The following is a 12,102-nucleotide window of genomic DNA, read 5'->3' on the forward strand; positions in this document are numbered from 1 at the left end:
CCACATGGACAGTCTCAGGAGCTGTCATGCTGCCCTGAGAAATAAGGTGCACCAGAGTCCTTGGGAGCTGGTCATTCCGACCCACAGCCCAAGAGCACAGGACACAGTTGTGTTTTACAACCTCCCCCCTAACGTACCCCCTTATCCTGTATGCAAGACGCTGCACGTGCACTGCTTGTGTACCTCCATTCCCTCATTTTTCTTTGTTCTACCCCGGAAGACCTAACAGTATATATGTAATAGCTAAGCAGTAATAAATTTGAACTGGAAGCATAAGGCAGTGGTGGCTTGACTCCTTATTCTCAGCTCCCCTCTGGGAGGGAGGTCGTCACTGTGGGCCTCAAGTTGAAGCAAGCCACAACCATATGACTATATTATTATTTAAAATTATCTTAATAACTTTAAAATATTACATTAGAATTTGTTGACTATAAATAGTGATTTCTGAATCGGAGTGCATTATGTTCATTGAGTCTATTTTTTCATTAAGAGAGAAGTAAGATTATATCATACCTTGAACTCTCTCTTCCTCTCTGCCTCCTAGCTTCCCTGATTCTTCAAATCTCAGCTAAAATTATAGTTCCTAAAAGAGTCTTTTACCAGCCCTCTTGAATCTTAGGATCATCCCTCTGAGATTACCTCCAATTTATTAAATTAACCCCATAAACATCCTATTTATACATAGCTTTTTATGTTTTCTCCTCCATAAGACTGTGAACTTCTCGAAAGCAGGGAATGTATTTTTCTTTTCTTGTATTCCTAATGCTTAGCATAATGTTAGGTGCATAATAGCTTGTTAAGAAATGGGTATTAACTGAATAAAATTCCTTACTTTATCTCTTAATCCTATCTACTGCATCATGAAATTATGTATAGTATTAGTTTTCTTTTTAGACATTTTCATAATACTATAATTAATTATTATGGAAAAGTAAAGTCAATTCCAGGTTGAATTTACATGAGGAGATTTATTCTGGGATGTCAATGTTTGTTACTCAATATTCTAATAATATTTTATAATTATCTGCATCAGGGAAGAGAGAGAGATAATCTATCCTAGTCAAGCAAACATTTGTGTGGAGGATATCCAAAGAGGTAGGTTTTTCCTATGATACAACACAGTTCTGAGACTGAAATGAAAGTCAAGATTCCAGAGAATTTCCAACTGAGTACTGGACTCTCAACAATTCAGATATTACCCATGTTTCAGAACTGGAAGTAGTTAACAATTTTCATTTTCTATTATTCAGTCATTTAACGAAAAAAAATCATTTTCTGTATATGCCAAAATAGTTATTCATCTTAATTAGTTTATATAATGACTGCTAATTCATGTAATATTCTTCACATATTTATATTCTTGTGAAGTTCCCTTGAATGATTTCCTGAAAGCTGCAAAAAGAAACTTTTTCAAAGAAGTCAGTATGATTCTATACTATCAGACAAAACAAATCTCATACATTTAGAGAAAAAATAACTATTCCTGTTATTTAAAAGATTACAAAACAACTTTCAAATTATTCTTAAAAGAAATATAGCTATATTAAAAATTTTCTTTCATGTTTCTCATATTTTGGTGAAATGGCTTTTTTTAGCAAATGGATTTTGTAGAATCCCATGAGGACGAAATATAAGATATTTATATAGTGAATTCCATACCATGGCAGAGTGGATAATAAATTCTGAATGTATAATCTATAAATATCCTTTCTAGGTTGAAATGTACTTCAGATTCAAACCAGATAGATATATGCTTATAATTTTATCATATCATATTAATTATAGTTATAATTAATATGACATATGATATGATAATCAAATAATTATAGAGTTGAACTAAATATTAAAGTCTCTTATTTTTAAAGCAAATAATTCATTTTTATTTACATTTTTTAAAAAGCCATAAAACAAACTTTTTTCTTCCTTTTGTTATTTCTTTGATAGTAACTAATTTTAGTAATTTTTTTCCTTTCATTTTACCTATCTTAATTTTGTCTAACACAAGCGTAATTTAAGCAATTAGAATGTATTTTTTTCTAATTGGAAAACATTTTTAAATTAAACTTTTGCTGTAAATGAATTTTGATAGAACAGCATATCTTTCGTTTTGCTTTGTTTTCATATCTAATGACAATAGTTTGAAAACTGGGTATGTGTATAGAATTGAATTAATCAGTTTATCTTTGAATTGAGATTTCTGAAATTATAGAGCTAAATCAGATTTATTTTTTGAGAAATTATCTACATCCCTTTCCTCAAAAATTTTTACACCACAAAATAATTCTTTAAATATTCTTTTAAAAAATTCTTCTAGAGATTGACACAATGCCAGACAATTGTTGCTGCTGTCCATTAAGGAATGTCATTGTCCATTGTCATAATCATGTGAGAGTTTGGAAAGGATATGAGGGAGAGAGAGAGAGACACAGAGAGGGCAAAAAAGAGAAAGGGTCTGAAACAAACACCAGGTTTGTAGGCCTATGTATATACTCTGCAGTTTTAAAGCTAAGTGAACTCTTCTGAAACTCTTTCTAAGGTCATAAAGATGATATGATCTCTGAATACCTGATAAGGTCACATTCACAATTTCAAATACATTTAAGGTAAATCCATGTGACACCTCCCATAGCCATGAAGCTGTCTATGCCCTGAGGATAGGCTGTGCAATTTTCATTAAATATACTGTATGGTTATAGGGGCAGTGGAAGTCATCTGAAAAATTTCAGAGTTAGGAAATCTTAGCAATTGTTCACACTCATTTGAACTTATAGCTTAGGAGGTGATAAAAAAGTAACTCTGGCTGGTGAATGTACTGTGTATTGAGAGAAAACTTAGTTTTAGAATAGAGAGATTCAAGCTGAGATAATGATTTGCCCCTTTTTAAAGCAGGGCTACCTAACTTAGAGTAGAGGCTGAGACAGGGGAAAAAAGCCCCAGGTCATTAAAAATTAGTCAGCATATTCACATAATTACCAAGATTCTTCCCTTCTAAAAGGGTAATATTTTCAGCTCTCTGAATTGCCTGTTGAGAGCTTTACATGCCATAAGAGTAATAATACTGGAAATACCTGAAGAAAGATTTCCAAGTCTCTGTCAGTTTCTGTCTCTTTCTCAGTCTCTTTCTCAATTTTTCTGCCTCTGTCTGTCTGTCTGTCTGTCTGTCTCTCTCTCTCTGTTGTTCTCACTCTCACTTCATATTTCTTAAATCAATTATTTGATAGAATGACTCTTCAAATCCCCTTTCATATGTTAAACTTTCATTTGTTATGTTTTTTAGGTTCCATTCTAAGATGATAATTTGAAAAATAGTACATTTAAGTTCTGCTTCATACAATAAATTGACAGTTCTCAAATGTGTATTAATGCCAAAGGAAGAGGCTACCCAAGTCCTAGATCGTTGGGGATGAGAGAGAGAGAGAGAGAGAGAGAGAGAGAGAGAGAGAGAGAGAGAGAGAGAGAGAGAGAGAGAGAACTGTAAATTATTTTCACCTGGTGTCCTTGAGCACCAGAGCCTTATTTTACTAAGTGCTAAGGGAGTGGCAGTAGAAGAGAGATTGGGAAGGATATTTAAGCACTGGTGTTTTGGTAAATAAATTGAGACCTTGGAGATTTTGGTGTACAAAGGGAGAACTTGTCTTCCTTGTCACTGGCCCCTGGGGAAGATTGAGAGAGTCCAGAACAGGGATTCAACATATTGGCATCTGAAAGGGACTCAACACTAGATAAGAGATTGCTATATCATTGTATCATTTTGGAATATAAAGATGACTTCCTTTCCATAAAAATAAAAAAGAAATACATGCTAATATTTGCATTATTCTAAATTTTAGAAACATACTATACATATACATCATATACATATATGTACGTATTTATACATTTATGTATAAACACATTTCTACATTTAGAAATATATATTTGTATCTGAGAGACAGGGGGAGAGAAGGAGAGTAAGAAAGACAGGAAGAGAATAAGAGAGAATGGTAGCAAATGTAGACCCAAGGCCTCTGTCACACTATCTTATATTTCCTCTTAGTGGGATGGAGTGGAAGCAGAAGAAGGTAGTAGTAGTAGTATTATGGTGTCTAAAGAGCCAGTGTCAGGAAACTTAGGTTTAAGTCTAGTAGCCTCTGACACACACATATATATCTGTATATGTATGTGTACATACATATAAACATACATACATATATGCATGCATGTATACATGCATACTGTGTGACTAAACAAATCATTTAACATTTTAATGCTTTATGTAGATTATTAAGGTTTCCAAGTAAGCTCCTCTATTCATTGGTAAATTATATCTAAAGAAAGCATGGCTATTACATTCTTCTTGAATCTGTTGCCCATGTTTTAGTACTTATATTGTTGGGATCAGCAATTTAGTCAAATTTGGAGATCCCCTGAATATAAGAACCATGTCTCCTGCTGCATATGTCTGAGAGGATCCATTTTTTTAGGTTTTTTGCAAGGCAAATGGGGTTAAGTGGCTTGCCCAAGGCCACACAGCTAGGTAATTATAAAGTGTCTGAGACTGGATTTGAACCCAAGTACTCCTGACTCCAGGGCTGGTGCTTTATCCACTATGACACCTAGCTGCCCCAAGGATCCATTTTAAAAGTAAACATCTGTATTCCTAACTACCTGAGACCAAGGATTTGGTAAATGACTATTCAATTTAAGATTATTATATTTTAATCAAAGGTATAAACTTTTGGTGGGTTGTCTTTAATGTCCCTGGAGGGGCCACTGACATCACAAAAGTTGTCTATTTAGAAGGTATTTGATGCTAAATAGTCCCAAATTAAACAATTTTAGCTCTAAAACATACTATGAGTTGCTCATTAATAAGAAAGGATTTTTTTCCCTCTCTCCCTTTTTCCTAGAATCTGCATATGAACTTATGCTATTTTTTCTAGTTGAACAAAAAACTACTGTACTGTACTTTTAGCTATCTCCAATATTTATAAATCTTCCTAAGCAAACAGGGGGAAAATCTTACTTAGATTTACTACTTTGTGGTGGAAAGAAATGTGAAAATCCCTGCAAACAGTCCCAATCAAGACTGGCTCATCAAATAGAACTTTAAAGCCCTTTAATACTTACATGCAAGTATACATGCACATATGGCCATATAGCACTTCAGTTGGTTTAATGTGCAGAGGGATATTATTCATTCTCACTTCATAAACTTAAAAAATGATTCCCTCTATTAATATATGCAAAAAAGTTATGTGACCAAAAGGTTGGTATTAAGGATTTATTGTGGTGTATTCCCAATGGAATCTTGAAAGCAGGAGAGCTGGAGTTGGAGGGAAGACCTTTAGTTCAACCAAAAAATTAAACTGTTAAGTGAAAATGTTTGTGTAATCAGCATAGGATTTTTCTTTCTTTAAATCTGAGTTTTAAAGTGAAATTACAGTTTTGTACTCACCCACTGGAGACATTTCTGGGACACTAGCAACATAAGGTCCATCCAAGAACTTTGGCTCATTATCATTAATATCCTGCACTTTGATGATGAATTCTGACTCAGGCTCCAGGGGTTTCCTGGTATGTATATCCACAGCCTGAGCACGGAGTGTATAGAAAGGTTTTTCTTCTCGATCAAGGCTTCTTATGGCATGAATGTCCCCTGTGGTTTCATCAATGGTAAAAACTGTGCCAGCTCCGTCTCCTGAGAGGGTGTATTTAACACTGCCCACTCCTTTGTCTAAGTCAGAATGAAGCTTTAGAGTAGAGAAATAAAGAGAGAGAGAGAGAGAGAGAGAGAGAGAGAGAGAGAGAGAGAGAGAGAGAGAGAGAGAATAAGATAATTAAAGGAATATTCCTAAATGAACGACATCATTTTTGAAATGTTTGAAAAATCAATTTCTCATTCAATTAACAGTATAAAAGCATTAATTCATCATCTTTATTCTTCTTCTTCATATGTCTGTGTGTGTGTGTGTGTGTGTGTGTGTGTGGATTGTAGAGTTGAAAAGCACCTTAGAGATTCATATTTATTCATAATAATCTCTTCTAATTTGGAGGGATATATTTTGTTTAAATAAAGGAAATTGAAATGACATTTTCCGTAATTTTAGATGTGTGAAAATGGTCACCATTTAGGAATAGAAGATAAAGTTTCACAACTATATCTGCTTTTCTGACTTGAAGTTAGAGATGAAGCAATGGGAAGAAGGTAATGGCAGCAAGAGCAAAAGAAGATGAAAACTAGGAAGTTTCATGTAATATTATCATAGTTTCTCTTAGCCATTCAATTCAATTCACATTTCTGATGATTCTTAAAGTAAGTTGTAAAGTCCTACAAGTGCCAAAGAATACAAAATTTAAAACTACCTTCTCTCATGAAGTTTGCCATCTAATACAAGTACCATATTTATCAAGTTTAATCTTTTTGGTACAAAGGATTTCCATGATCATTTGCAATGTCTTAGGCTAGTGAATTCGCCCAAGGATAAGGACAAAGTGAGGTAGCTTGTTGGTGCTAGGAGAGCAAATATTTTAGCTCTGAATATTTTAGCATATTTAAGGATAATCTTACCTAATTGTGTTAAAAGTTTGAGAGGGATAAAGACTAGACCAGTGCTGTCCATTGATATAAGGAAACTCCAAAAACTCCTTCTACCAATGGAGAAAAACTCCTGTTCTGCAATTTCTTAGAATTTCTTAAAATACCAAGAGGCTAAGTGATTTATCCAAAGTCACACAGCCAGTTTCAGAGACTGGATTTGAACTGAGTTGTTCCTGGTTCCAAGACAGTTAGTTTTCTTATACACTAGGCCAAAAATAAATATGGAAAATATGATATGAATATTATTTATATATAGAATCCTTATTTTACATCTGGGGGAGGGGGACAAGCTGAAATAGATTGTGACTAAGAGTCTGTCTGGTCTAAAATCACATAAACTGGAAAAAAACTTAAATAAACTAAAACTAAACAAAACTAAAAATCTCCAGATATGAAGTCATCATGCATTGCAATAGACCAGGTGGTTTTTAAATCTCCTTTTCTTTCAAAATCAGCCTCTGTCCAAATTTGGAGATGGTCTACATATTTTACTAAAAAAACATGAATCTGTAGTCAAAGACCTAAATTTGACTATTAATTTAATGTCTGATTGACCATTTGAACTTTAGTGAGCCATTAAACCTTGCTGAGCTTTGATTCTCTCATTTTTATAATGGAATTTAAAATATCTGTCCTTGTATATTCCTGTGAGGTTCAAATGAGAAATATGGATATGATATGGATATAAGGGTATATTCTGAAATTTAAAAAATACATAGAAATTTATGGTAGTGGTAATGTGAATGTAATGCTGTGAAATGCCATGTGACTGCTCCTAGGACAACATATGAAAATAATGAATAAAGAGAAGGCTGGAATTCGATGCCTGAATGGATACCTGAGAAAATCTTAATTGTGGATTAAGGATGGGAATTTTTATACATAAGATCAAGGCAAAGAAAAAGTTATTTGAACTCAACAATTTAAAATTGCAACATTCCATACAACTGCTGAGTTTGCGTACTGGTAATCCAAACACTCAGCAGGGTTTTACTTTAGTGTGTGATTAATTTGAAAACATGGGATAGGGAAAAGCTCAGTGCAGAATCCACAGGCTTTTACAAATTGTATCCAATTTGCCAAAGACTCTTGAGAAGTATGGTAATAGAATAGAAACTTAGTCAAAATTCTCAGTAGGTTCTGAAGACGCCATGCAAATATTGAAAATCCCCTTCTGACAAAACCAATATCATTCTAACCCAAGCAGATCGAGAAATAGCAAAACTAACATGCTTCATGGTTTGCCCTAGATTCAAATGAAATTCTATTTTGATATTGCTATTGTTTTTTTTCCAACATTCAGTATCATAAAACTTATTCAAAGCTAAGATTTATATGTATTGATGTCTCAGAAGATGATGTTTAAAAGTATGCTAAAGATTAGCTAATGAAGTGAGAATCATTCATGCAAAACACATGGGAGTATTTTGTCATTTCATAACAACTTAAAACAGTAGGTTGGCTAAATAGAGAGGTATAGTACCCAGAATAGAGGTGTAACAATATAGTTATATAGCAATAACTAGTTAATCTAGTTACTTAGAACTTGTGCACCTTACCAGAAGGTTAACATTTTTACTTATGCATACTCCAAATGTAATCTAATATCCCAGAATGTTAACTTGATCAGTACTTTGATCAAATTGTTTAGATTTAACTTCTTAAGCATAAAATTAGGAAAAAGCAAGGTAATTTTTTGTTATAAAAGTTTTAAAATTTGCAATAGCTAACACTGATTTTAGGCAAGTCAATTGACTTTTCCAAGTCTCAGTTTCCTCATTTGCAAAATGACAGGGTTGGCCTACATAACCCCAATGGCTTTTCCAAGTTTCAAAATTCCATATTTCCATGAATGAATTTTACAAAGCACCTTTAATTATGATTGTATATTTTTATGTCCCCCCTACATGACAGACATATAAAGTCAATTGAGCTGAACAGTCGAAAATGAATAGTTTTCTACCCAGACTTTGAAGTTTACTATATATTAAATTCAGATTACTTCATATAATAACTTAGAAAATCATTTATTTACTAATTCTGCCAATGCAGATCTTTTAGTAGAGGATTCTTGAGTTACTGTGGGAAAAAAAGTATACAGCATCTGTACTTGTGGTAAAGAACTTTGAAACTGACTAAATTAATCTGCTGATATTCCAAGTTTGTTTTTTTTTATTTGAAGACTTTTTAGTCTACTTTGCCTTGTACAGTATGAACTATGGTGATTTGGACTCCAAGAATCTAAGACCATCTCCAGAGACTGTTGAGCATCTGAAGAAATCATGAGTGAAGTCAATTAGTGTTATTTCTGATTCAAGCTTAAAAGTCAATAGTCTCATTCTGAGAAATAGGATGTTCACCCACTTCCCTAGTAGAATTGGGTAATGTTTTTTCATTCCTTAATTTCATTTATAGGAAAAATTCCCATCATATAAGTAAAATCAGCATCTCAAATATCTTTCAGGTTTTTCTTGGAAAACTGAAAAAAGTTGTCAAGAATTATCTTTAATTTTAAATTTTACCAATAGCTACAAAAAAGGTACAGTAATTCAACAGTTCCATTATATTAGACATAGAGAAGACAGTCATTTCATAAAGTGAATTCTGAATGACAATTTAAAAATTAGAAGCAACATCTCATTTTATATATATTTAACAAAAATATGTCCAAGTAAAAGTATCCTCTGTGGGAGTACCTGTTGTATGTATAGTTAGAGTGCAGCTGGAAACTCCAATAACACTATTTGACTATATTGAGGTTTGACATCATTCCCTAGCAGTTTCCCCCCTCCAAATAAGTTGTGTAGATGCTGGCTGTAGAGATATATAGTGTCCAGATAATTTTTTTTCCAAATGGTGATATGTTATTGCTTATTTTCATGCCAATTCATATTGTACATGATAAAAAAAAAGCCAATAAAGGCATAAAGACTAAAGATTTGCCTTGCAGCACAAACTGAACTTAAATTTTATTGCCTGAACCTTTTAAGAAAGCATCTCTATCTACAGTTAAATACTCACTACTTTGATTTTGATTTATATATTAGAAATTGTACTTTAAAAGACAAAAAGACATTCATTCATATTTTCTTTGAGTTTAAAAGTGCACATAAAAATCTAGAAACTTGATATATGTGCATATGTATTCAACAGTGATTGTTGAATTTTTAAAAATGTTTTATTTTTTTTAGTAAAACTTTCATTTATAGCTAACATTTGGAATAATCATACAATTTTCAAAATTTACATTTTAGAATACTGAATCAATGAAAATCTTTAATTTTTTTTGTTTATTTTTGTTATTTTTGATAACAATTACTTTTGTAAATTTCAAAATTTGGAAAGCCCAGGTGAGTCAAGCATTTATTAAGTGTCTACTAAGTATCAGATTCTGTGCAATGTAGATTCAAAAAAAATCTGCCATTAAGAAATTCAAAATTGGGGCAGTTAGGTGGCGCAGTGGATGGAGCACCAGCCCCTGGAGTACCTGAGTTCAAATCCCACATCAGACATAATTATCTAGCTGTGTGGCTTTGGGCAAGCCACTTAACCCCACTGCCTTGCAAAAAAAAAAAAAACAAAACCTAAAAAAAGTTCAAAATCAAAACAACTAAATATAAATAAAATGTTTACAGGAAAAAATGACATATATCTTAGGCAGAAGGCATTAATGAAGGAGGACAGAATGGGATTTTAGCAGGGTTTTGAAGGAAGTACAGAAAGTCAGTAGAGAAAGGGGAGTAGAAAGAGAGAAAATTCCTGGTGTGGAGGATAGAAAGTCAAGAGATAGAGTGTCTTGGGAAAGTAGCAGAAAGGATGAGATTGTTGAATATGTAGAGGAGAGTAAGGTATAAAAGGCTAGAAAGTGACCCAGTTACAAAAGGCTTTAAAAACTAAATAGAATTTTATATTTGATCTTGGAGTAAATGAGGAGTGAATGGAGTTTTTGGAATAGGAAGTGACCTGATCATAAATGTTCTTCATAGAGATTACTTTGCAACAGAGGATGACCTTGAGTGGGATGAGTGAGGCAGGGAGACTAACCAGAAGGCTAGTACAGTCATTGAGGCATGAGGTTTTGAAATCAGGATGAATTTTTTTTTGGTTACTTATTTGAGATCTGTACTTCTGAAAAACAGGCATGACTTCAACATTCTATCTTTGTTTATATAAATGTCTCTCAAATGTGCAAGGGATTTGGTGGCACATAAAAAATAATGAACTAGTTATCTACATCATACAAGATTATGACCATGATTAACTAAGTGACTGCTAAAAAAAGTTTATAAATTTGGTTTATTATCAAGAACAGTATATAGCCTATCATTACTAAATCATCTAGTGGGAACAATATTAAGTATGTCACATGAATACAGGTTATAAAACACATGCTGAAGCGGGACACTAAATATAAGCTTACAGCTTGCAAAGACTCATTTTCTTTTTTGCTTTGGTGTCATGAATTCTGATGTAGGAAGGAATTATCTGTTAGCGTGTTTTATCTGTTTAAAATGTTTGTCAATGTGAAAGTTGGGAACTAGAATAAGTAATATCCTCATTTGGTTTAAGGTGGAGATATAGTACATGTCTTTTTATTGGTGGACTGCCATATTTATGAAATGACAAGACTGACCAATGGCAGGCCTATTCTGGGAGTATGGGCAGTTGTTATTTGCTACCAACTCATGTTGAGTCTTGCAAAGCCAACTTTTAGAAATGTAGAGAAAAGTGCAGGGCCAAAACTCTTAATCAGATCTAGGGGAAATTTCTTTTGAAAAATCAACCAAAATTAAAGAAGATGTTTGAAGAGGTGGAAAGGATGGAGTCTTCATGCAGACAGTGGCACCTGAGATGGATCTTGAAAGAAATCAGCTATTTTAAGAGGTTGAGGTAAGGATGTCAGGCATTCCAGGTATCTTGGTCAGCTGGCACAAAACTGTAGAGATCAGAAATGGAGTGATAGATATGAGGAACAGTACAAAGGACAGTTTTAATTGGTCTGCAGGGTGCATACAGAAGTAGAATATTTAGTAAGGCTTGAAAAATAAGATGAAGAGAAAAGAGCACCAATAAAGACCATGATCTTATAAAAAGCTTTAGTGACAAATATTACTTTTTTATTTTTTTCCTAGAGGTGAAAATTATTAGAAGTTAATGAATAAGGGATTAAGGCATTTACTGTACTTTGTGAAAATCATTTTGGTGGTTATGTGATGGATGGGGAGGGGGAAGTAATGGTAACAAGCGTTAATAATCGCCTACTATGTACCAGATACTGTGCTAAACACTTTATAAACATCTCATTTATTTCAATCTTTTAAGGTAAGTATTCCTATTTTCTTGTTGAGGAAACTGAGGATCTCATAACTCATAAGCGTCTGAGGCTAGATTTAAACTGTTACATTGAAATAATTAAGTCAAATATTATTCAGGCAAGTGATTTATTTAGCAGTGCATAAGACTGAAAAACAAATGAGTTTCAGGACTCTCAGTATTCAAGAACCTAGAACTTTGATTTTTAC

General features: G+C 33.2%; 1 protein-coding gene across 1 annotated transcript in view; it reads right to left on the reverse strand.

Moving 5' to 3' along the window:
* CDH12 (cadherin 12) overlaps window positions 1-12,102 on the reverse strand; it is a 597,774-nt gene that overhangs the window by 326,340 nt on the left and 259,332 nt on the right. The window contains exon 3 of the mRNA XM_074199467.1: window positions 5,438-5,732. Within this exon, the coding sequence (XP_074055568.1) occupies window positions 5,438-5,732 (295 nt within the window). The remainder of the gene's footprint in view (window positions 1-5,437; window positions 5,733-12,102) is intronic.

The sequence above is a fragment of the Macrotis lagotis genome, chromosome X, assembly GCF_037893015.1.
Source record: "Macrotis lagotis isolate mMagLag1 chromosome X, bilby.v1.9.chrom.fasta, whole genome shotgun sequence".
Taxonomy (NCBI): domain Eukaryota; kingdom Metazoa; phylum Chordata; class Mammalia; order Peramelemorphia; family Peramelidae; genus Macrotis; species Macrotis lagotis.